The following is a 24,663-nucleotide window of genomic DNA, read 5'->3' as shown; positions in this document are numbered from 1 at the left end:
AATTTTTATAAAGACTTCTACTATTTATATGTATCACTGAAAATGTATTTTTCAGTTCTACATTTGTATTGAATTGTTCATCAGTATAATACTCTGAGTTTGTGATGCTGTGATTATGATTTAAGAAATTGTTGTCTGGGTCCAAGTTGTTCTCTGGGTCAAATGTCTTGTGTTCAGTGTAATCAAAGATTTTAAAGTCCATGTTTGTGTTGTTTGTTTCCTATATCTATTAAGTCCAAGTTTTGTCTGGTGGTAATCAGCTCTCAGCATGTTGAAGTCGAGCCCGTTGAATTGGAGTACTGGTGCGGGGGTGGACGATGAGTTTGTCGTGCCTCAAGTAGGCAATTTCCCCTCTTTCACGTGCCGCTTTTAGTTTTGGAAGCAATTCTTTTCTTTTTTGACATACAATATCTGTATAATCTTCATTAATGTAGATGTTGGTACCTTTTAAGTATTTTGCTCTCTGTAGAATCATTGTTTTGTCCTTATATTTTTCAAACTTCACCACGACTGGCCTTGGTCGAGGTCTTCCCGATTTGTGTCTCCCCGTGCGGTGGGCTCTTTCCACCTCGATTGTCTCCTTTAATTGCAGTTGCTCCTTGAAGATTTTCTGCACTTTTTGCTCCGTTTCGGTCCACGTTTCTCCTTGCATTTCTTCAATTCCATCGATTATCAAGTTATTTCTTTTAGATTGTCCCTCTAAGTCAGGGGTGGGCAATTATTTTTTTCCAGGGGGCCACATGAGAAACAGAAAATATTGTGGAGGGCCGGCCAAAAGGCTGATCTCAATTCTGCATAATATTAACTGTACTTCTTGGTAAAAAGCAGTAAATAGCATTGTTTTGACAAGCTGGTAAGAGTATATGTTATAATTAAGCAATGAAAACATGAGGTTGCCTTCCAAAAAATGTAATTTATTCAAGCAAATTTCACAAAACAATGGGAAAGGCAATTAATCACTAAAACGACATCATAAAAACACGCTAAACATGCTAAATAAAAATAACCACAATACAACTAAAATCATGCATAACTCAACCATTTAAAACTTTTTACATTTTTAAGTTATTTTTTCTTGTTCAGTGAGAGAAATCTAGTCTCTGCTGGGCTTTAACAAGTGCATCAAAATCAGGTTGCATGTCTGAGGTGGAGATGCGAAGCACAGCTGACAGATGATCGTCAGTGAGAGATGATCTATACCTGGATTTCATGAACTTCATCATTGAAAATGTTTGTTCACATATGTAGGTAGAGCCAAAGAGAACCAACATCTTCTGAGCATGTCTCTTCATGTTTGGAAAGTTCTCCTCCTTTTTAGAAGAGTAGAAATCCAGCAGAGATCCTGATTTAAAGAGCTGTGCCAGTACTGCATCAGACTGCAGGTCAATGAGTTCCAGCTGAACATCACTGGGTGCATTATCCACACTGCAGGTAAAGGGAGAGGAAATCATGTGCATTTCATCCTCGATTGTTCTGAGATCTTCAAATCTCCTTGAAAACTCACAATGCAATGCTCCTAACATGGATGAGTACCTGCGGAGGTGATCGGCTTATGGTGTGACTTCTTTCAGGGTTTGCATGTGAGTGAGATTGTTGCTCTCCAGTTGGCTTGAAAGAAACAGCATCTTTTTCATGAAAGCCTTCACCAGGGTGTGCATTTCATGAACAAAAAGGCCCCTGCCTTGCAATTTGGTATTCAGGTCATTCATCAGTGCGGTTACATCAACAGCAAATGCAAAATCCGCCATCCAGTCCCCATCTGAGAGCTCTGGGATGTCTTTGCCTTTCATCTCACAAAACTCTCGAATCTCTGTTTTCAGGTCCCAAACTCTTTTTAGCACTTTGCCCAGGCAAAGCCATCTGACAGGTGTGTGGTAGCTGATGTCACTATGCTCAGACGCATGGTCCTCCAAAAGTGCGATAAACTGTCTGTGATTCGATGCCCGTGCCCTGATGAAGTTTACTGTGTTAGTAACAACATTAATAACATGGTTCATTTTTAGCACTGACTTGCACAACACATGTTGGTGTATAATACAATGCAAAAATATTAATTCCTGATCTGTGTTGATTTCAGCCACTTTATCTTGCATACGTTTTAGAAGTAAGATTTGGACAACCGTCCGTTGTGACACCTGCCAGTCTGTCCCATTTCAGTTCCAGTGTGTCCATGCACGCATTCACCTCCATGAAGAGATCGCTCCCTGTAGTTGTTCCTTTCATCGACCGCATTGCTGCCAGCTCCTCCGTAATCTTGAAGTCCGGCGTTATCCCGCGGACAAATACAAGTAACTGGGCTGTGTCACGGACATCACAGCTTTCATACAAAGCCAAGGAGAAAAAGTCAAAATTTGCCACTTCACGATGCAGCTGAAGCTCCAGATTGCACGATATGTTTTCGACCCTTCTCGTCACGGTTCGCTTGGAGAGCGGGACTTTCTCAAATTCTTCTTTTTTTTCAGGGCATATTAAAGCTGCAGAGTCCACCAAGCACTCTTTGATAAACTCCCCCTCCGAGAATGGCTTACTGGTTTTAGCGATTATGTAAGCTATCACAAAGCTGGTCTCGGTTGCTGCATCCCTGGATGTGTGAAGCTTGGTAAAAAAGCCTTGCTGCTTTTGCAGTTTAACGAGCAAAGCTTCCGATGTCCGCGCCCTTTCAGCATCAGTCACGTTCTTGTATTTCTCCCTGTGTTTCGTCTCGTAATGCCGACTCAAATTGTAGTCCTTAAACACGGCGATTCTCTCCCCGCAAACTAAACACACCGCTTTACCTCTCACTTCAGTAAATAAATACTGAGCAGTCCAATTTTTGTTGAAAACCCTGCATTCGGCATCTACCTTTCTTTTTTTAGCATGAGCAGACATTTCTGAGGGCTAAAGTCGTCTTGTGACTTGCTAGTGACAACGATCGAATCACGCCTCAATATACGTTTTGTGTCATCATGTACGTAAATAAAAAACAACTTCAAAATAAAAGCAATGCAGCATCAGTCCATGCATCAGGTAAAATAAGAAAATACATTTATTTTGTAATTTCCAATTAACGTTACACGGGCCGGTCAGAGTCAATCAAAGGGCCGTATGCGGCCCGTACAATGCCCAGGTTTGCTCTAAGTAGTCCATCTTGTCAGTTAAAACCAGCATACTGTCACATACTTTATAGATTTCAGTTTGCATGGTTTTGCAATGGTCAGTTCCATTCGTTTGTTGTTTTTTAATGTTATTGACCTCCTTTTGGGTCAAATTAAGACTTGTTTTCAGTTCTTGTACTTCCCTGGAAATATTGTCCAGTCGTGTGTTTGTTGAGTCCAGTATCATCTTTACAAATCCTTTGAAGTGATCCTGTTGTTGCTGAATGAGTGCTGTGAACAGTTCTTTTTGTTGCGTGAGTAGTTCGTGCGTTAGGGTCATCAATTCTTCGTCCTGTTTAATATCTTGTCCCCGTTTGGGCGGCATTTTTCGGGTTTTGTTGCTAGCTGTCAGCTAGTTGATGAGGTGTGCTGTGGTCTTTCTGCCAACCCGGAAGTTGGTGACGTGGCAGTGGGCCTGTGGCCTCTCCTGACGGCACCGCCGCGGTGTTCGAACTTTTCCGCCGCTGCTGCCGGATTAACCGTTCAGCAGGCTGGCCTCAAGTGGTGGTAGCTCCAGCTGCCAGCGCCGCCGCCACCGGAGTCCCGAAGAGTCCTCTCGCCCAACCACGCCAGCTGGCTACACTTGCTCGCGCTGCCTCGGTGGTCGAGCGTGCCGTGCCTCCGCCGCCGCCGCCTGGCTCACCGACCAGCCGGTTGGTTTTCTGGGGTGGACCCCGCTGCCCACGTCCGACCAATGGGTCGACAGCCGCTGGCCCCCCAGGCGTGAACCCAGCCACCGGCGCGGAACCAATGTGTCAACCGCCGCCGGAGCCCCAAACAATCGGGAGCCCCAGACGACCACTGGTTGTCGCTCGCTCGCTCCCGCTGACTGTCGCTCACTCGCTCCCACTGGCTGTTCAGACATGTCATAGATGTACTTTGGTGGTTGACCATGAAGAGGCTTATACACACGCAGAGCAGTTTTGAAGTCTTTTCTCTTAGTCACAGGAAGCCAGTGCACTGAGCACTCGGCCAATATATTTGTACTTCTTGGTTCGAAGAACTCAAGCAGCAGCAGCAGTCTGGATGTACAATACTGCAGCTGTCTGATAGCTGGTTTAGAGAGCCCAATAATCAGGCCGTTACAGGAACCAATCGTGCAAGAGATAAATGCACGGTTGGTTTCTCAAAGTCAAGTTTAGACGCTGTTCCTTCGATTTTTAGCAATGTTTTTGACATGGTTAAAAGCTGCTGATGTTGTTGATTGAATGCGGCTGTTCAAATTCAGATCCGAGTCCAATATTCCCACGAGATGTCTCACGTGATTATTAAGTTTTAAGAGAGTCTTGATGTGAATGATAACACTTTTTCTTGGTTTCTGTGGGCCACAGGCATTGATTTCGGTTTTGTGAGAGAAAATAATTTTTCATCAACAGTGACATATAGATCTGAGTATTACAATTATAGTATTATAGTATCTGCATAGTTTTCGTACAGTGAAACTCCCGTACAATGAAAACTACATGGGCGAAAATACCCCCTAGTGTGAAAAAATGTTTATGCATGAAAGCCATTCCCACTTTTCTGCTCCCCCTACGACGAAAAGTCCCCCTGTTCTGTTATACGAAATATTTTTCTCTGCTCTTGCCTCGCAACGAAATTCACTACAACGAAAACAAGCCTTCCGCATAAGTCGAATCCAACCTCAGCATGCCACAGCGGCCTCTGCTGCTTCGTTCGGAAGCTGTTGAACCACCACACTGGTATACACATGCACAGTAGTCCACGAAATATTTGTGATTGTTAGTTTCAGACGCAGCACGAACGTTACATTGCTAAATTGGCGACGAAACGGACCTTTGCAGACCAAGGAGTTAAGAAAAGCATTCACGCTTGAATTACAGGATAAAAGTAATAAAAATGAAAGATGGAGGAAGCAAAGTAAACACATATGTTGTGTGTGTGTGTGTGTCTGCGTGCGTGCGTGTGTTTACATCTGAGATCAAATTTGCTGCAGTGAAAAGCCCCCTGTTGTGAAAAATTTCTTGCTGCAAACATGATTTCGTTGTGGAGGAGTTTCACTCTCGCGCAAAAATGTAAAAGTGCCGGCCCGCGGGCCAAATCCGGCCCGTGAGAAGGTTTTCAGTGGCCCCTGGGATGATATTGATTTATTATTAGAACCGGCCCGCAGACCGCAGCAAGCCGGCAGCCCGCGGATCTTTTACACGCACCAATACTACATTTCCCACAATGCATGGTGACGCGCCAAGCAGTCGGCCGCTTTATTTCAATATTTATGAGTGCAGGAGTCGCTCGCATCACACTGACGTTAGCTTTCAGATACCCATCAAAAATGGAAGGTGGACACTGAGAACCGGGGGTTTCAAACAAGGTGGGAGTCGGAGTACATGTTCACCGACATAGCTGGAAAACTTGTGTCTTCTGTGCGGAGAAAGTGTGGCGGTATTGAAAGAGTGTAATCTGAGATTACATCATGAAACGAAACGCGAACAAAAACAAGAATATGAACATGAAACAAAGGCTACAGAAGGTTGAGGAATTAAAACGAAGCCTCAAATCTCAACAGGCTCTGTTCAAAAAAGCCAAATCACAAAGCCAGGCTGCTGTCACGGCCAGTTTTATTGCGGCAGAAGAGATCGCTAAATCAGCCCGGCCACTTACGGAGAGGGATTTCATTAAAAACTGTATGCTTAAAGTTTGTGACGAAGTTTGCCCTGAAAAAAAGCAACTCTTTTTAAACGTGAGCATGAGCAGAAACACCATTGCCTTGCCAGTAGAGCAGTTGTCCATTCTAAAAGAGCAGCTTGTGAATAACGGAAAAGATGGCATCGCATATTCCTTGGCTGTGGATGAGAACGCTGAAGTTTCTGACGTTGCCCAGTTGTCAATTTTCATCCACGGAGTGGACTCCAGCCTAAGCGTGACAGAGGAGTTTTTGGCTTTACATCCTATGCATGACACAACTAAAGTGCATGAAAAAGATACGGCAGTGGTGCTGCGCAGTTTGCTCGTTTCCTCCCCGACACAATTGCCCAGCTGCGCATCCAGGCTGCTCAAACGTTGTCGATGTTTGGCAGCTCACACCTGTGTGAACAACAATTTTTTTTGATGAAGCTGAATAAAACATCACACAAAAGTCGACTTATTGCTGAACACCTTCACTCAATTTTGAGGATTTGCTCAGCTCAGAGCCTGACCCCAAATATTGATGAACTTGTAGAAAATTCAGATTCAGAAAACTTTATTTATCCCCGTGGGGCAATTAGGACTGAACAGGCATGCTCTGCACAAGAAACATGAAAAACAATGACGAACATGGGATACAGTGCAGAGGGCCTGTTGGTACTCGCTGTGTGCACAGCGCCCCGAGATCTTAGTTCAGAAAGGAAATCACTAGGGAGGGAGAGGGGAAAAAAACCAAGCTTGAACTGTCCTCTTCTGAGGATAATTTGAGTCCAGGAGGGAAAAAAAGACCCCAGGACGTAAACAAGCATATGACAGTTACAACAAGTCACAAGACATAACATGTAATGAGGGGGCGGATGGATGGGGGGAGCGTGACGCGGCCCGACCGACGAGCTGCTCTGTCCATTCGAGCGCTCAGCAGATCAGTTCACGTCGTCGGGAAAAAACAGGAACAATAAAGGCGGTGATACCAGGGTGTGTATGCACGTGTAATTGTCTGGTTGTGTGTGCGTGTCAGGCCGCAGCTGCTTCGTCAAGGTCTTCTCATGGAGACAGTCCTGGCTGATAAGCCATGCTCTTCTCATCAGTCTCGGCCAGAGACTGATGAGAAGACTGATAGTCTCTGGCCGAGAAGGAGGGGGTGATGGTAGGGCACTAGCTTCCATGCATACATTCTTCCAAGGGAAAGGTCCAGAGAGCAGATGTTTTGGGACAGGCTGCCAACAATTCCAGACAGCCTTACATCCGTGGCCTGTGTCTCTTCAATGGCGTCGATCAGCCAAATCCGCAATTTCTTTTCTGAGCGCGGATTCCAGTTTCTCCAAGTTGTTGTCCATCTTGCAATGACGCTCCAAAACCGCATCCATTTTGCGGTTGAGCTCAGTCACCGCTTGAGTCAGAGTGTTGGACATCCGCACCATGCCATCCATAAAGACCGGCAGCTTCTTCACTTCCAATAAAGCCGCTCCCGTTGGTTGAATTTTGCGATAGATCAGGAAACTGCTAACACCAAACAGCAGCATACCTGCTATCAGAAGGCCCACAATGTAGATGTCTTCCACATCCTCAATGGACAGTATTGACAGGCACACCATTCTCCGCTCCTCCAAGGATCTAGGGTGTACCCAGCAGCAAATGTCCCCGAGGGGCAAGTAGGCTCCCCACTGCCTGCTCTTCTCATCGAGAAAATTTTGTCTATGGCATCGAGAGACTAGCCAACCCAATTCCATGCTTTGTTTTTAGGATGAAAATACGGCAGGAGGCTAGGATAGTCAGGATAGTCAGACAAGGACAGCACATAGACTGAGTGGCGAGCAGGGAAGGGTGGGGGAGGACGGGAGCAGAGCAAAAAAAGTGTCCGCCTTCGTCGAGAGCCAAGCAGAAAAGATCAGCCACCAAGTATCAGCCTCAGCCTCAAAGAAGGCTGGATTACTGTGCAGTCACATATTTATATATTTTTTTTTACTCAGTTTAAAAATTAAAGTATAATATTTGCTTTAACTGTATGTTACTTCTCCTTGAAGAAAGTGTTGTTTTTGGTTAATACATTTTTGCACTTTATTTTCGTGTATTTCAATACAATTATGTTTTTAAAATATTTTATTCGAGTGAATGATCGAAAATTGCTGTTATTTGTCTGTCTTTGAAGTAAATTTAGCCTACTTTTGCTAAAAGAGAAAATATGGGCGATTGATGGTGCCTTGAATAATACCGGCTTCTTTCATTCATGTTATGGGTATTTTTATACAAGGGAAATTTGTTTTTTGTGCTTGTTTAAAATTAAAGTTTACTGACAGAGCCGTAAGAAAATGTTGCTTTATTTATCTGATCATATTGGAATGTATTTGTTAGGTTTTCAGTCGATTAAATTTGGTTCAATAAACTATATGTGGTAATTGTTAAATTTTTCAATGAACATTTGATCAGTCCAGCCCTCGGCTTGCAGCAAAAAATTTTATTTGGCTGTCCGTCCATTTGACTTTGACACCCCTGCTCTAGTGTAATTTGCAGCTTTCCTTGTTAAAGCATGTCGTGATTGAATAATAAGGGTCGCCCATCCCTAAATGTGTTCAATACACTACATGTTTGCACTGTGGTTGAGAGAGGAAAGTAATTTCCTCTGTGCTGTTACACATAGAGCATATTTGACAATGAAAGCTGACTTGACGTGCGTAGGACCTGATAGTCTGTGGGGTCACATTTTATGCGAGGTAATGCATTGCAACATCATTGATTGAGCGAGCTTTGCATGTCATGTGTGAACCCTCCAACAAGCACCTCAACAACAGTAATCCCTCGTGTTTTCGGTTGATTGGTACCCCTCCCCTCACCCGCTAAAAGTGAAAAAAGTAGTATTTGCCCCTCACCCGACAGGAATGTTCATGTTTGTATGTGGATGGATCTTTTTTTTTAAATAAATATGTTATATGTGATGAATAAACCAACAAATTAGTCTCATGACAAAATATTTCTCCTCAATGCACTGATACAAGTATTTTGTTCTGCAGGTAATGGCTTTGGTTGCAAGCACCTTGTTGGACCTGGTGAAAAACCTAAGAGCCTTTGCAGGGATTCTGGTGGTGAGTTAATGAAGGCTCCATCAATGACCTCCTTAGATGACGAATTTTGGAATGAAATGTTAATATGTATTCTTACTCAAACCATACTCAGCATAATGAGTGTTGTTGTTTGGATGTGTAGAGCATATTACATGTACTGTGCATAGTGTATGTGCCGACCAAAATCTAATTGAATTAAAAAGCAATGCTAATGATTTCAAACATGTATATCATTAAAATCGGATTGACGATGAAATATGCCTCTAATAAATTTGATGCTATGTATCACTGTTGCGACATTTTGTTAGTCTTGACTTCACCTGATTCGTTGCCGTTTTGTGCAAAAAATACACAGCCTTGCTTATTTTGTTTTTTGTTGCAATTTTTGTCCTTCTGTGTCTCGATGATTTATATATTTTCTTCAAGCCATATCGTAATACAGCATAACAACAATTGGGGTTATTTTAACATGATTTTCTCAATCCCGTTGAAATTGTCATACTGTTTGATTGCTTGTATTCTATGAAGTTAGAAATCTAAAGGAGGGACCGGCATGAAGCTGCTTCCTCGACAAACAAGGAGTGTGCTAAATAATTTACTCTATGATGAAAATACATGGAGTTTAGGATTTAAGGGGTGTTTTCATTGAATAATTTAAATGGTGATCTTAAATTTCACGGTCAACTTTTCTTTTTTTCTTGTCAAGATAAAAAGCAGGGTGATAGCACATTCAATTAGGAATGCACATTGTTCTCTCTGCAGGTGGTTTACTACATATTTGCTGTGTTTGGCATCTGGCTGTTTGAAGGGGCCATCAAACCACCGCCAGATATGAGGTAAAGACAAATTATTCATATATATATACAGTATATATATATATATATTTTTTTTTTTATATTGGACCTGTCAAACGATCAAAATATTTAATCGAATTAAAAACGCAAATGGCATAATTAACTCTAATTAACTAAAGATTAATCGTGATTACTCACACATTTTTTATCGTTTCTGAATTTCCTTTTGTATTTTTTTTGTCCTATTTTTTTCCATTTTAATGCTCTCATCAACATGGAATCATGAATCAGTTTTCTATGTGCAAAATGCAAATATTTACTGAAACATATATTTACTCACTTGGAGCAGTTATTCACACATAATCTCTCACACAATATTACTGTCCATCAACAACAGTGAAAAAAATATTTTGCCACACAACAGCTCCTTTAACAGCTCTTTTGAGGGAATCAAAACAGAGCAATATAAAATTATAAAGTGCACTAAGGTAAACTAGTACTCAGCCTAGAGTGGATTTAAGCCATGGTTGCACATTTCGTTTTTCTCAAGTTTGCTTTGAACACAGCAGTCAGGCTATGTTGATTCTGTTGGTGCTTCTTGCGCGGAAGTCTCTATGGTTTTGTGTAGACATCATTTCGGATGACTACACTTGTTTCGATGCACAACGCAACACTGGAGACGTTTTATTTTCAGTGTTCGCTACGACAGCACCGCTGAACTCTCGACGTGCCTCAGCGCACCGTCACGGTCAGACGACCACAGAGAAGCTCCACCCCCTTTATTTATATGGTCACGAACACTGTAACCTTCCACAATATAGTTCCAAACAAGTAACAATCGTGTCAGTGGCATACATCGTACTCAACAGGCTACCTGCTCTTTATTCACCAGAGGCTCATCATCCTGGTCTCTTATTTCTCTCCTGAAACAATGTCTTCTCCCGCTTGGTGTACCTTAGCCTTCTCCGCTACGTACAATTTCTGCTTGTAATGGAGGCTCTCGCTGGCAATCCGTAGTGGAGTCGTTAGATGCAATGCGAATAATTTCAGCTTGAGTCGAGCTGTGGACAATGTTGACAGGCTTGCATGCAGTAGCCATACATTTAGCTCTGGCTTCAGCAAATTTGTTCTTCGTCGTGTTATCCATTTTTTTTCACTTTGAAATGATCCACAGCTGTCTGTCTTAGACGAGGGGGCGGAGTACTCACATCAGCTCTGTGCTTGGCCATTAAGTGGTACTGTATTTCAGACTCGACGTGCTATGATGAGAGCTCAGTTTACGACTGCAAAACATCCAGGTAACTTTGGTCTTGTCAGTGGAACTATCTGGCAACTTTTTAAAAGTAAACTTTCTATTCATAAACTCTTTAAGTATCCGTTTTCTGTGTCTCGCGCTGCCGTGGCTGGCAAAACAAACATGTGCGTGGACCTGTGCAGCGCGCTTGTTGTTTTATTTCTGGTTTATTTATAGAGCAACGTAACATCCGCTGTGACGTGTGCCACGTTAATCTCGCGAGAAAAAATTTAATCCCATTAAAATTCATTTAAATTAATGCCGATAACAACGCGCTTAACTGAGAGCTCTAATATATATATATATATATATATATATATATCAATTAATAAATTCCTCGTCTCAATCCTCGGGTGGTGTCCGTCACACATTCAGCCAGCTCGGGTCCTCTACCAGAGGCCAGGAAGCTTGAGGGTTCTTTGCAGTATCCTTGCTGTTCCCAGCACTGCGTTTTTCTGGACTGAGATGTCCGATGTTGTTCCCGGGATCTGTTGCAACCACTCATCTAGTTTGGGGGTCACTGCCCCGAGTGCTCCGACCACCACAGGCACGACTGTCACCTTTACCTTCCAGGCTCTCTCCAGCTCCTCTCTGAGCCCTTGGTATTTCTCAAGTTTCTCGTGTTCCTTCTTTCTGATATTTCCATCACTTGGACTGCTAGATCCACTACAGTGGCTTTCCTCTGCCCTTTATCTATGATCACGACATCTGGTTGGTTCGCCATTACCATCTTGTTAGTCTGTATCCGGAAGTCCCACATGATCTTTACTCGGTCATTCTCCACCGCCTTTGGAGGTGTTTCCCATTTTGACCTTGGGGTTTCCAGTCCATACTCCGCACAAATGTTTCGTCGACTATGCCAGCCACCTGGTTATGGCGTTCCAGTTTTTTTTTAACTCACAACTGTTCATCGTAGAACTGATCATTTTGGCTCACGTCTAAATGTCTGCTTTTAGCTCTAGTTAGTTTTGTCACTAAACTCACACAGACAAGCCGTGTATTTCCTCATTTTGTCATGGACTTTACGTTTCTTGTGTTTTCAGTGTGCCATACAATACAAGCATGGAAAACATCACTTCGAACTTCAGCACTGAGTGCGGCACCTATGAACAGCTCGGGTACTGGCCAAACAATTTTGATGACTTTGCTGTAAGTGTGTGCTTTGTTTGCAGCTATTGAGTTTGTTCTTCAGCCCCGCCTCCCATTTTGCAATGGTTCTTCCATTGCTAATAGTTTAATGAATTTAATATTTGAAATAGTCAGTGACTCAATTCTGGAAAAAAAAAGCAGCAATATTTGTTTTCAGCTCCCTTTTGGAGTGTAATTTCTGCTTTGAAAGAATGTTCCATTTAAGTAAACAATTATTAGAAGGGAACTTCTCATATATTGTTTACTTGTCAGCAGTTATACAGTATCATCAACATACACCATTAGCTGGCGTACATTCCCGTTCCCTAACATTGCCTCCGCCATGTTTGAAACTAAAGTGGCACACTTTGGATTCTGAGTTGTTCTTTGTTGTTCTCCAATTCCATCATTTTCTCTCCTCACGATATACATTTCTTTATTTTGGACAATGAATGATGATGTCTTGCTGAGTGCTATACCTAGTTGAGCTCATGAAATTGACAAATATAACGTGTGAGAAATTCCAAACGCCTACACTTGATGAAAGTGTGTTACTAATAGCATTCACATACAATTGTGCATTCTCGTCTTACATACGTGACATTTTCTGGCGACACACTCAATAAACGTGGCGGCCAGCTGTATTATTTTCAACATTGTTTTTAAAGTTCTTAACCCTTTCTTTGACAGCGGTTACTTCAGTGGACAGTTTATCATGTTATTAGGTTGCTGGGTGCATGAAAGGATAATATGTACATGAAAAATGATGCACAAAACGTTAACTTTTTACGGCCGCAAATATTTGAAGTATCTCTTTCATGAACTATTTTATGTTTTTAATTAACTTAAAAAACCCTCCCTTTCTGTCGTAGGCGGCCATCATTTTGCTGTATGATGTCATGATAATCAACAACTGGCAGGCCTTCATGGACGCATACACCAGATATACCACTGAGTGAGGAAAAAAGATGCAGTAAACATAACGCAGAAATTGAATCAGATGTTGAAGAAACTTAAGTGTGTTTCATGTTTCTCAGATGGTCGAAAGTCTACTTTGTGTGTTGGTGGTTCACCTCCTCTGTCATGTGGGTAAACTTGTTCGTGGCACTCATCCTAGAGGTCAGTACACCCAATGCACAAATCTGTTGGAAAAAAAAATTGATAGTCCAAGATAAATTTGTTGGATGAAAACGTAGCTTAAGGACTACATGACAGAATCAGCCTTCATGATCAATCGAGTGATGCCCAGGAGTCACAGACAATTTTATATCTTAAGAGTGGGAGAAAAAAAATATTTGATCCCCGCTGATTTTGGAAGTTTTCAAATTTAAAAAAAAATCAATGAACAGTCAGATTTTTATGGCAGTCGGACAAAGCAGAGAAACAGTTAATTCCCGCAAGCTAAAATCAAAACAGCAGCCTCGACATCAGCCCTGCGGATGCCAATCCATCCATAAACATTTGAACTCTTTATCCTTGAACATTTTTTTTCTTTTTGTTGAGTAAAATATCACCTTCGGTTATGCGCCTGTTGCATTTTCATTTTGCTGCATTGCATCTTTGCACATGTTCAAATCACAAATAGGAATCTCTTTATTATATTTATTTTTTTTCTTAATTTGATACAATTTTGTTTTCTTTGGGCTTCCTGGGCTCACCTGGGACATCGGGTACTGTATTTCATGCCACATAATGTGAAAATGTGCATTGGCATGACTAAAATTGCCTTGAATCTATTAATCTTTTAATTAATGCATGTTTCCTTTGTAATCAGGAGTGTTATGAATATATTGAGTGTTTTTAATTTTTTCTTGTCTTACCCAAAGTTCTTTAAATTAGTAATTATATAGTATTTTTAAACATATGATCACATCAATGGCTGCAGAGATTCACTGCTATTTCATGGATGAAAAAAGTAAGCTTCTCCACCTTTTCACATCAGGATTTTCTCAATTGCGCACTGTTCAATAAAGTGTGCAAAACAAAAGAAAAAAAATCTGCAGAGAATAGAGCTGCTCATATCTAGCAGCCCAAGGAATGATGTGATTTTTGGTCACATACATATAATATGGACACAAAATTATAATTTGTGGCCAGAAATACAAATAAAGTGAATCCAAAATAATAATTTAGGCGTGTCCGTGAATCTTGCTAGTCTGTCATTCACCAGCACCCAGGCCACCCATTATGGTAATGTCAGTCCAGTAATTTTGTGTTCCTTGTCTGCGGATACATGGCAGGCTACATTGAAATTATTCAACTGCGTAATTGTTCAATTCTTCAGTAAACACAGAAACAGAAACAAAACGGCAGTTGCAGCCAGTCAATTTATTGGGGGAGCGATATTTGGACGGCGCACGTCACGCAACAAAATGTAACCGTCGACCTGGGTGAAGTAGTGCGGACAGGCAGCTGTCACTTTACAATTGTTTATTGTCACCGGGGGGGCGCCCGTCATGTTACGATTGTTTATTGTCAACGGGAGTGGGGGTGACAACCGTCCATCCATCCGTCCAACCATTTTCTGATCCGCTTATCCTCACAAGGGTCACGGGGCGTGCTGGAACCTATCCCAGATGCTGTCTTCAGGCAGTTGTCGGGAGACACCCTGAACTAGTTGTCTCGCACTTACACCTAGGGACAATTTAGAGTGTTCAGTCAGCCTGCCATGCATGTTTTTGGAATGTGGGATGAAACCGGAGTACCCGGACAAAACCCACGCAGGCATGGGGAGAACATGCAAACTCCACACAGGGAAGCCAGAGCCGGAATTGAACCCTGCACCTTTGCACCCTGTTTAGAACACAAAAACTGCAGCATCCAGTGCAGGAATATGAACAAAATACAGTATAACAAGACGTGTCACAAAATTTAGGGCTATTTGCTACAAAATAAGATGAGTTAACAGACCTGGTGGCTTTTATTTCCACCCACTCAGTCTCTAACTTTACCTCTCCCCGATCACCATACAAGACAGCGTTGCTCAGCTGATGTCGTGCAACCAACTTTTGAACGCAGCCACCGGACGCCTCAAAGTCCTCAATGCCCACAGTTAGCGCTATGGAACTTGCCTTCTCTCTAATTAGCGGTCTAGTTAGCGGAAGGTTTTAGCACAATAATGAGAAAAGCATTCCAGGAAACGTTTGTTTACTTACTTTTCACCCCCAAAAAATACACTCACTCAAAATTGTAATATTATTGAATTAAGATTGTCTTTGTCATGTATATATCAATCTAAATCTGTAAAAAAAATAGTAGGCCTACTCAGTTGTAGTATCAGGCAACATAAAACCTGGTGTAACTGCAATGAGGCCATGTCTGCCATCTAGTGGTGAATCCACTTGCACTTTTAGATTTTTTTCAGTATTTTTGTGGTCTTTAGGGTATTTTCCGGTCCCATTTTCCAACCCCTGGAAAATGGAAGGTTGGCTCATTGTGGTCGGGGGATATATGCGGCCGCCCGGCCGCCAGTTGCACTTCCCTGTTCTGTGCATTCCTAGCACTGCCCATAATCCCAATGAGGACAAAAGGGATATAAAAAAGATATATGGATTAAAGTTGCATTAATTCTTTGATGCACAACATAGGTCGAAAGTGACCCGGCTGAGTTTTTATTTTCGATATCTTTGCAGTAAATTAATTTCATCATTCAGTATTCAAGGTATTCCTCAATTAACTTGTTTTTGACCATCATACACAATTTCTTTTTCCTATCTTACTTTTTGAATAAAATACATTTTTCTATCACTAACTTCTAATGCACAACATGGGTCTAAAATGACCCATATTCATTTTGTATGTTACGTCATGCAAGGTTTTTTTTTATTCTGTAACTTTGAAAACATTTAATTTTATCAATTACTCTTCCAAGTATGCAGTAAATATTTTGTTTTTAATTACCATTGATCATTATTTCCACTTTTCCTTTCTTTAGGTAAAAACAAGCACAGCTTTTGTATTTCTACCTCAAGGTTACACACAGGGCGGGCCGGTAGTCAAGTGGTTAGCACGTTGATTTCACAGTGCATTGCGTGGGTTTTCCCCGGGTCCTCCGGTTTCCTCCCACATTCCAAAAACGTGCATGGCAGGCTGATTGAACACTCAAAATTGTCCTTTGGTGTGAGTGTGGGTGTGAATGGTTGTTCGTTTCTGTGTGCCCTGCGATTCACTGGTAACCAACCGGTTCAGGGTGTCCCCCGCCTACTGCCCCGAAGACAGCTGGGATAGGCTCAAGCACCCTCCGCGACCCTAGTGAGGATCAAGTGGTTCGGAAAATGAATGAATGAATGAAAGGTTACACACATGGGCCAGAATAGGGGTGCCCATTAGGTCGATCCTGATCTACCGGTAGATCTAAGACAGGTCCCAAGTAGATCCGAGGAGTGTCGAGGAGGAAAAAAAAATCAACCATTTGTGTGTCTTTGTACATGTTAGTAATATATTTTTGTGTTCATGTACACTGCACCCTAACCATCTTATCAGTCTCATTTTCACTAAAAAAATATTTAAAAAATAAAATAAAGCAGGTAAATCTTAAATTTACGGTGGCGCGTGATTACGTCACCGGAGGTTGTTAGCGCTCAGCAGTTTGCAATGGCAGCTTGTGATCAGAGCTGTTGCGCTCTATCTTTTATCGTCATGATTCTCATTTAGAGTTTGCTTCGTGTACAATTCACCGAGGGCACGGGCAAAGAATAGGAATCTAGGAGGGCCCAGGGAAGCACTTTAGCACAGGCTTCAAAAGTGCGTCGCATGCCTGCGTCTCAGGCTGTTTCTCATCATAGCGTGCGCGCGTGTGTGTGCGTGTGTGTGTGTATGTGTGTGTACGTGCGCATGCGCGCACCGGTAAGGGTAGATCCCGGGAGGTTCGTTGATCGAAAAGTAGATCTGCGATCCAAAAAGTTTGGGCACCCCTGGGCCAGAATGACCCACATGTATTTACTAGCGATTGCATTTGAAGAGAAAAAACATTTCACAGCCCTGCACAGGTCCCTTTGCCATCTCTAATACAGTACATGTAAGTATTGTGTTTCAATTGCTTTAACTTTGCCTCAAAACATATTTGGTGACAATTGTGAATGAAGACCCAGATATTTTCACCCGGTCAAGATGGTATTGTGGGTGTATCTGGAAATCCAGCTTTCCTGGATGAAGAAGACTCCTCTTATGATGCAGAAGACTCCTCTGATCAATCTTGTGAAGAGGAAATTCAGACTGAGTCCAATAGTCCGAGTATAAATGGATCTTAGAATCCCCCACACTCATGGCAGAACAAGAAGCCACAAACATCCTGAGGCAGGGATGAGATTTTTCCGCTTTTTGGCGGAATTTCGCTTTTTTCCAGTCAAAATGGACCTTTTTTATATTGTTCCAAATCAGTTGAGAAAAATTTAGCGGGGGGAGGGTAGGGTCTGGTGTTATTTCTGGGCTGCCGGACTTACTTGTCTTCGGCAGACTCGGGACTCGTAATGTTTACGAATAAAGTTTGCAAGTATCCATTTTGAATCTCGTTTTTTCTCGCAAAGCGTTAGTTTGTCATGACTTCGTATATGGGCTAAAGCCAATGTCTTACAAGTTGTGATTGGTCGCTATATCGGCAAATGCAGAATCACAACCAATCCGTGGTTGCCTTCCTAAGCCCCTTTCATGCCAATTCTGAATGGTTTTGCATGAGGGATGTAGTGTATTCAAATTACTTTTGTATGTGGTCTGTATTAAACAAATGCCGAATAGTATCGAGTCTCGTGACGAAGCTAAAGTGCGTCAGATAGATGCGGATCTGAAAAACAAGTTTCGATGGGACTTGTTGGATAGAAAGCTGATGCTGTCCCCAGTAGGAACCAGTAAAGAGGAACTTGTCTGTGCTTGTGTCGGATTTCGTGAAAAAGCTCAATGTCGCTGGTAAAGATGTCGTTCTATACGGAAAATGCATTCATAACCCATATATAGTAAACAGTTTGGGACTTCACTATCACTGTATGAGGTACGAATCAACAGCTTTTTATCACATTTACACAACATTTTATGAATACAAGTAATGAACAAATCTTAAATATGGCAGGGAATGTGTTTCCTTTTTTAGTTTTGATTTTGAGCAGCAAATTAGAAGTTACATGTTGGTGCTCACCAGGAATGCATAAGCAAAATGCACAAAGGCCTATGTCAAATTTTCATTTGAAAGAATAGTAAACAATCTTGGGATTTTCTTCTGTGAAAGTTTCAAGTAGTGTGTACATTGAATACACTTCATCTTTAGCATGTTTAGTATAAAGTGCCGATTTTGTAAGCAAATAGGGAATGGTATTTCAATTCAATTTCAATTGATAAAATTAATGGTTTTAAGGCTTTAAAATCTCTCAAACCCATTCGCTTCCGGGGGCTTTGCCCCCTGGGCCACCATCCGAAGCATTGCCCCTGGACCCCACTGCGGCCCCCAGACCCCCGGCTGATTTTCAGATTTGTTCATCACTAGCCACTCTCATCCCTGTGAGGAGATGTCCAGGACCTCCTCCTAGAACATCAGCTGTTTCACCAAAAGATGCCTGGGATATGTTCATGAGTGACAGCATCATTGAGGAGATTCTAAAATGCACCAACTAAGCAGGACAAAGAACCACTACAACAAAAGGGAAAGAGTGGAGAAACACTGCCAAAAAAGAATTCATGGCCTTTATCGGTTTGACCCTCAATTGCAGGGGACTGTGTCACCATAAATGAGTAGTTTGTGCCATTCCGAAGCAGGTGCATGTTCCGCCAGGACATGCCCAGAAAGCCTGCAAAATATGGACGAAGAATCTTCTGGATGTGTGACGCAAGGGTACCTTACGGAATAGAAGGCCCTGTCTTTCCATGGAGACAGCGAAGACCGGAGGGTCATAGAAACTTAGGAGAGAATGTCATCCAACAATTGTGAAGTGGAATCAGACCAGTGGCGGATGCTGGTCTGTCAAGGAGCGGAAGCTCAATTTCGGCCTACATCACAAAAAGTGTCCGCTTATTTATACGTGAATTCTACTCTCCGTTCCTTTTCAAGAAAATGATCTGTGACCCTGTGGTGATATAAGTCAGTCTGCTAACACAAGCAACTACAATAAAACCCACCAGAAATAAAATATTAATTTGTCGCTAGTCGTTTTAAAAAAAAGAGAGCGTCGCTAAGATGATTAAAAGAAGTCTCCAGTTCAACTCAGAACAGAAAGAGATTTGAAAAATGCTCCCATGGATGCCAACACCAAAAGATCAGTGATTGGTTCATTTCGCTGTCAATCAAAAAGAGATTCAGCCTCAGACAGATCATCCAATCATCATGCAGAAAAGCTGAGCGTCCAGGCCAGCCCATAAACGCCCACTGTCCATAGACTCCCAGAGACGCTGAGCGTGCGATGGGCGGATCAAAACCAGCATTTATCCAATGACTCGTCTCGTTTCAATGCATTGGGACTACTCTCGAGACTCCCAGCGTCCGTGCTGCAGACACTCAGCGTCCACACAGTTTAAAGGACAGTGAAGCTGCGGGAATGAATGAGAAGAGAGTCGCGTTGTAACCAGGAATAAGAAGCTGATTCGGAACAAAAGTTAAGCGCGTTGTAGCGCATATTTAGTCAATGCCATGGACACACAATTGTATGTACACACACATATTTGATCAATTATTTTGTTAACTGTTTTGTTAAGCGCTTTGTTATAGCTCCGCTGTTGTGAAAGCGCTATATAAATCAGCATGTATTGTATCACTAATTTTTTTACATTTAAGGGGAAGCTGAGCTTCCCTTGCAGTCTTAGAGCAATCGCCTCTGAATCAGACAGATAGGTGAATATACAGAATAGAGAAAGTAAGTTTTAGCACAATGCCTCCATAAATTGTATTTTATTTTTTAATTGTATTTCTTTATAGGCAGAATAGAATGAAATGCAATGCAACCAGTTTACAGTTGTTCAACTACTCATACAGCTCAACTCAATAGCCGTGTTATGTTTTCAAAGATGTGTGACAAAATGACAAATAAACATGTTGCAAATATCAAACACAAATGTTTGGCCTCCTTCACTGCTAAAGTAAGGATTTGAAGCAAATTATGATTATAGTTTGAGTCATTTAGTCACACTTGGATGAATGGGTCAATTTTGTCCCATGTATGTAAACTTACTGTAATAATATAAACACTATTTTTATTCAAAAAGTATGAAAGGACGAATGGAAATATGGATCAGTGGTAATTAAAAACAAGGTTTCTAAAGAACCCTTGGAATGTCCGATGATAAAATAAATTCATTTCAAAAGATAGAACAGAAAAAATACTCAGCCAACATGAAAAAGCATGGAAAATAAATGCGGGTCATTTTTGACCTATGTTGTGCATTAGAAGGGGTGTGCATCTGTTGTGCATCAAAGGGTTAAAATGTTTTATTGAACAACACAATGCAGCGTACTGTTCCTAATCCACAACAGTTTAATGTGTCAGTGGTAAATTTTCTTCTCTGTCTGAAATATTTGTTCTTTGTTCGACAACAGAACTTCACCTACAAGTGGGATCGCAGTCACAGCTGCTCTGTTACAGACGTGGAGAGGATTCGATATGAAACATCTGTTCAACTCATGTTCAAGTATGTTGACATTCTGATCGTCATGAGTTAATTTCGGTTGTTTTTCTAGCTGACCCAAAACTTTGTGCATCTCATCTCCATTTCTAGGGAGCAAGTCAAGGAGCCAACAGAAGAAGAATTGCTTTGCCAGCTACAACAGCACCGCCATCTACACTTACACTGGGGACACACATGACACAAACAGTACATACAGTGAAAGTACATGCAAAGTTCTGGTATTGTTGATAGTCGTGTAGCAATTCTTAAAAAACATTCTTATTATTGTATGCCAGTAGAAAATGTTGATCCACAATGTTTTGGGGAATCGGAATGTGTGTGTGTGTTTTTTTGTTTTTTTTTTATTATGCTAAGCTCCGAAAAATGACCAAAACAATAAAACATAACTTTATCCCCAGGAGCAAAATTCGTAGGGCATTAAAAATGATTGAGTTAAAAATGAATTTGCTGTCAAGGTAGTAGTGGATGAATGATTTACTTGTCTCAGTGATATTCGACACTGGTCAAAGGAGATGAGTGATTTACTTGTCTCAGTGATATTTGACACTGGTCAAAGGAGTTGCACAAAAAACAGATCATCTCATTCCGAAATAAAGTGAAAAAGTGTACAAAGTATTTTCTACTTAAAATGACATTGCTTCGATTTTCCAAATATTTGCAGCAACCTATTTTACATACTGTATTTATGAAATGTGCGCTTTTATTAGTGAGAATGTTGGCAGTGATTGATGGTGTGGATGAAGGTGTGAATGCTTGTTTGTTTCTATATGTGCCCTGCAACTGGCTGGCGACTAGTTCATGGTGTTTCCACCTTCTGCCCGAAATCAGCTGAGATAGGTTCCAGAAACACCCCCGCACCCCCTGTTCAGGAAAAACAGTATTGAAAAAGGATGACTTTTTTGGAAGAATGTTATTGGTGTTTCAACTGCTAGTTGTGAAAGAACTGTCTAAACAAATAACTCAAAATGTGTTTGAAATAAAGGGAAATTCTCTTACCCTACGATGAGAGATTTCAGTGTCAAGACTGTTTTTAACTCTTTTATTCCCCATGACAAATAAACATGTCGTGAAAAACCACTACGGCCGCCTACCAATCATGTATTTTTTCATCCTTTCTGTTTTTTTATGACGTGTGCAGAAGGGTCTGAGGCAGCGCCTGACTCAGGATCAGGCTTGGCTACATTGTAAATTATTTCACATTTGTCCAGCAGGTGGGAGGGGTGCAAGGGATCAGCCAGTATTAATCATTCACAGCTACAAATTTGTTTCATCTTCATTTATATAGCGATTTCAGAACAGCTTCTGTTGTCACAAAGCGCTTTACAAAACAGTGAACGTAAAATAACAAAATAAATAAAATAAGATAACACATGAAATCAAACACCGACAGTGATCAATGCAATCTGAGCCACTTCTCCTGTCACTTTGTTGTTTGAAGCAGTTCTCGATGAAAGAGGGGAGACTCAAAGTGTCCTTTCACCAGTGGATTAGAGACGTCATGCTCAAAATGTGCACACGTCTGCCACAAGCTAAGTTTGAAAGTAAACGAGAAGCTGTAGCGTCCATTGACAAAAAAAAAAAAGAGATTGGTTCCCTTCTCCTGTCCATGTAAATCCATTTCAATTCCAAGTGGCGACTCTCAGTTCCAAACATGCATCAAATGCTCCTCTCTCCTTATCTTTAGCTCCACAAGTCATCCATCCAACCGCACCAGCGGAGACTGTCCAATAGCACTGACATCTCTGCTAACAAAATGGGGCTGTAAAAAATGCTGCCCGTTACAACAACAAAAAAAGCAAAGCTCTGACTGCTGCCAACGAGGGCGCCATCTTGGATTACATGGGTTGTGACCATCACAGCTCTTCCGAATGTTACAATCTCAATAAAATATGTCCTACCAGAAAAAGCCAGGCAGTAGGCGGGGGACACCCTGAACCGGTTGACGGCCAATCGCAGGGCACACAGAAATGAACAACGATTCACGCTCACACTCACACCTAGGTACAATTTTGAGTGTTCAATCAGCCTACCATGCATGTTTTTGGAATGTGGGAGAAAGCCAGAGTACCCGGAGAAAACCCACGCGGGCCTGGAACATGCAAACTCCACACAGGGAGGCCGGAGCTGGAATTGAACCAGTACCTGTGTGAGGTACCAATGTGAGGTCGACGTGCTAACCACTGGATCACCAGGCCGCCCAACAGGAGTACAGTGCAACTAAAATACAAAGGAACTTAGACGCAAACACAGCGTGTCTTGTGATGTTGTGGGAATGGCTCTGGATGAAAAATCAAATCCTGACTTTATTGTACATCTTTCCTCAGGCATGGCTAAATATCCATCCATCCAACCATCCATTTTCTAATTCGCTTACCCTAACTCGGGTTGTTGTTGTGCTGGAGCCTTTCCCAGCTGTCTATTTTTCCAATCGATAGCATTCAGTAAATGCATGCATGAAAATTGCGAGGTTCATTCCTTCAATGAGGCTAAGAACCATTGACAGATGTAAACACTGCTATTGGAGAATATCCACTTCATCATGACTCCAGCTGTGTTGATGGAACGTATGCATTGCCCATGACTACACCATTCACAAGTGCTTTGACAGTGAAGGCTGCATCAGCTACATTCACCTTTGCGTCTTTATCATCATTGTTCTCCAGACTAGAAGTTATTAATATCCACGGGGGTTAGACAGTTTGAATACCTCGTGAGACTCTGACTTTTGTTCTGCTTTCCATAGGCAGAACTGTAGTGACGGCACTCGAGCGAAGTGCGCCTCAGCAGTCAATAGTCCGCTGCTCTCTGCTGTGCATGCGTAAGTGCGAACATGTACGCACGTGTGCGTCTTTTGGTTTCAACCAATCAGCGCCGACGCAACCAACGTCACGGATCAAAGAAGCTGTGAACTACGACAACAGCTAAGCTAGCTAGCCGACACAACGCTTGAAACAAGAAGGACAAATTTTTCTGGTAATCTGTGTGTTTCCCTTTTTTGTCCAAAATATACGCATATATATATATATATATATATATATACAGTATATATATATATAACGGGGTTACATGCAGAGAATGTGGGCTAAATGGTGACTTCGAAACCCACAGTCACGGTTGACCACGAAACAACTAGTAGCTCAGTGTTTCAACATCCACAAACGGCAACTGCTGTCACAACTTGAGATTGATGAGGTACAACACAGGTTCCATGGTGAAGGGCCCCAGGCTGCCAGATCAGAGGAGGAGGTCATACCAGAGATTGGGAGGCAAGCCCCAATGAATGCAGATGATGAGATTGGGAGGCCAGCCCCAATGAATGAAATGCTGAGCGAGGCAGCAACTGACCTGAAAGCTAAGATCATGGCGAGAATGAAAGCTGGGCAACCTAGAAACCGATTACAACGGCTATGTGAAGTACCACCTGAAAGTCTCCTGGAACGTGTGAATGCAGCACTGAGGGCGATCCCTACCGTAACGATCACGGAAACCAATGAGCTGATATACGCTTCAGCTTCAGTGATCCTTGAGATGCTTGGCTATAAGAGCAACCATGGAAGCCATGAGATACGTTACCCATCATGGAAAAGACGGTTGGAGGCTAAGATCAAGGCGGCTCGGAAAGATGTGAGTCAATTGACGGAGGCCCAGAGAGGTGTGATGAAAAGGCAGATACCCGAAAGGTACATCCAGATGACCATATCTGAAGCACTCGAAACTGCCAAACAAAGGCTCCAAGCCTTGTCCAGCGGCCTAAAGCGGTACACGAAAGAAAATGAGGCCAGACGAATAAACAGGCTGTTCGCAACACAACCTGCGAAAGTGTACGCTCAGTGGCAGGGTCCTAACAAGGGTCCTAACAACAGAGCTGACCCACCAAGACTGGAAACTGAAAGGTACTGGAAAGACATATGGGAGAAGGAGGTTGCACATAACAGCAGGGCACAATGGCTGGTGACCCTGAGAGAGGAGCACAGCAACCTCCCTGAACAGAAACCAGTTACCATAAC

At 42.2% G+C, this 24,663-nt stretch overlaps 2 protein-coding genes across 4 annotated transcripts in view; one reads left to right on the top strand and one right to left on the bottom strand.

The window, feature by feature from the left end:
- Positions 1 to 21,733, top strand: part of tpcn2 (two pore segment channel 2) — an 89,452-nt gene extending 67,719 nt beyond the window's left edge. For 2 of the 3 annotated variants that reach the window (XM_086106225.1, XM_086106224.1), the window contains 7 exons: positions 8,789 to 8,860; positions 9,602 to 9,675; positions 11,971 to 12,076; positions 12,928 to 13,010; positions 13,093 to 13,174; positions 20,568 to 20,659; positions 20,747 to 21,733. In XM_086106225.1, coding sequence (XP_085962351.1) covers positions 8,789 to 8,860; positions 9,602 to 9,675; positions 11,971 to 12,076; positions 12,928 to 13,010; positions 13,093 to 13,174; positions 20,568 to 20,659; positions 20,747 to 20,834 — 597 coding nt within the window. In that variant the 3' untranslated portion in view covers positions 20,835 to 21,733. Of the gene's footprint in view, positions 1 to 8,788; positions 8,861 to 9,601; positions 9,676 to 10,807; positions 11,146 to 11,970; positions 12,077 to 12,927; positions 13,011 to 13,092; positions 13,175 to 20,567; positions 20,660 to 20,746 lie in introns of those variants that run through there. The other variant, XM_086106226.1, reaches the window with a different exon arrangement.
- LOC147207084 (general transcription factor II-I repeat domain-containing protein 2-like) lies at positions 929 to 8,664 on the bottom strand. The gene is made up of 3 exons (XM_086106431.1): positions 8,648 to 8,664; positions 2,185 to 2,297; positions 929 to 2,143 (listed from the first exon to the last, which is right to left on the bottom strand). Exons 1-3 carry the CDS (start codon positions 8,662 to 8,664, stop codon positions 1,551 to 1,553), a joined length of 723 nt encoding a protein of 240 aa, XP_085962557.1. The 3' UTR covers positions 929 to 1,550.
- Positions 21,734 to 24,663: the final 2,930 nt, after the last annotated feature.

The sequence above is a fragment of the Hippocampus guttulatus genome, chromosome 3 (assembly GCF_054856545.1).
Source record: "Hippocampus guttulatus isolate MCC_2025c chromosome 3, RoL_Hgut_1.0, whole genome shotgun sequence".
In the NCBI taxonomy this organism is placed as follows: domain Eukaryota; kingdom Metazoa; phylum Chordata; class Actinopteri; order Syngnathiformes; family Syngnathidae; genus Hippocampus; species Hippocampus guttulatus.
Note: the sequence above shows the minus strand (reverse complement) of the source record. Positions and strands in the feature narration are given on the sequence as shown.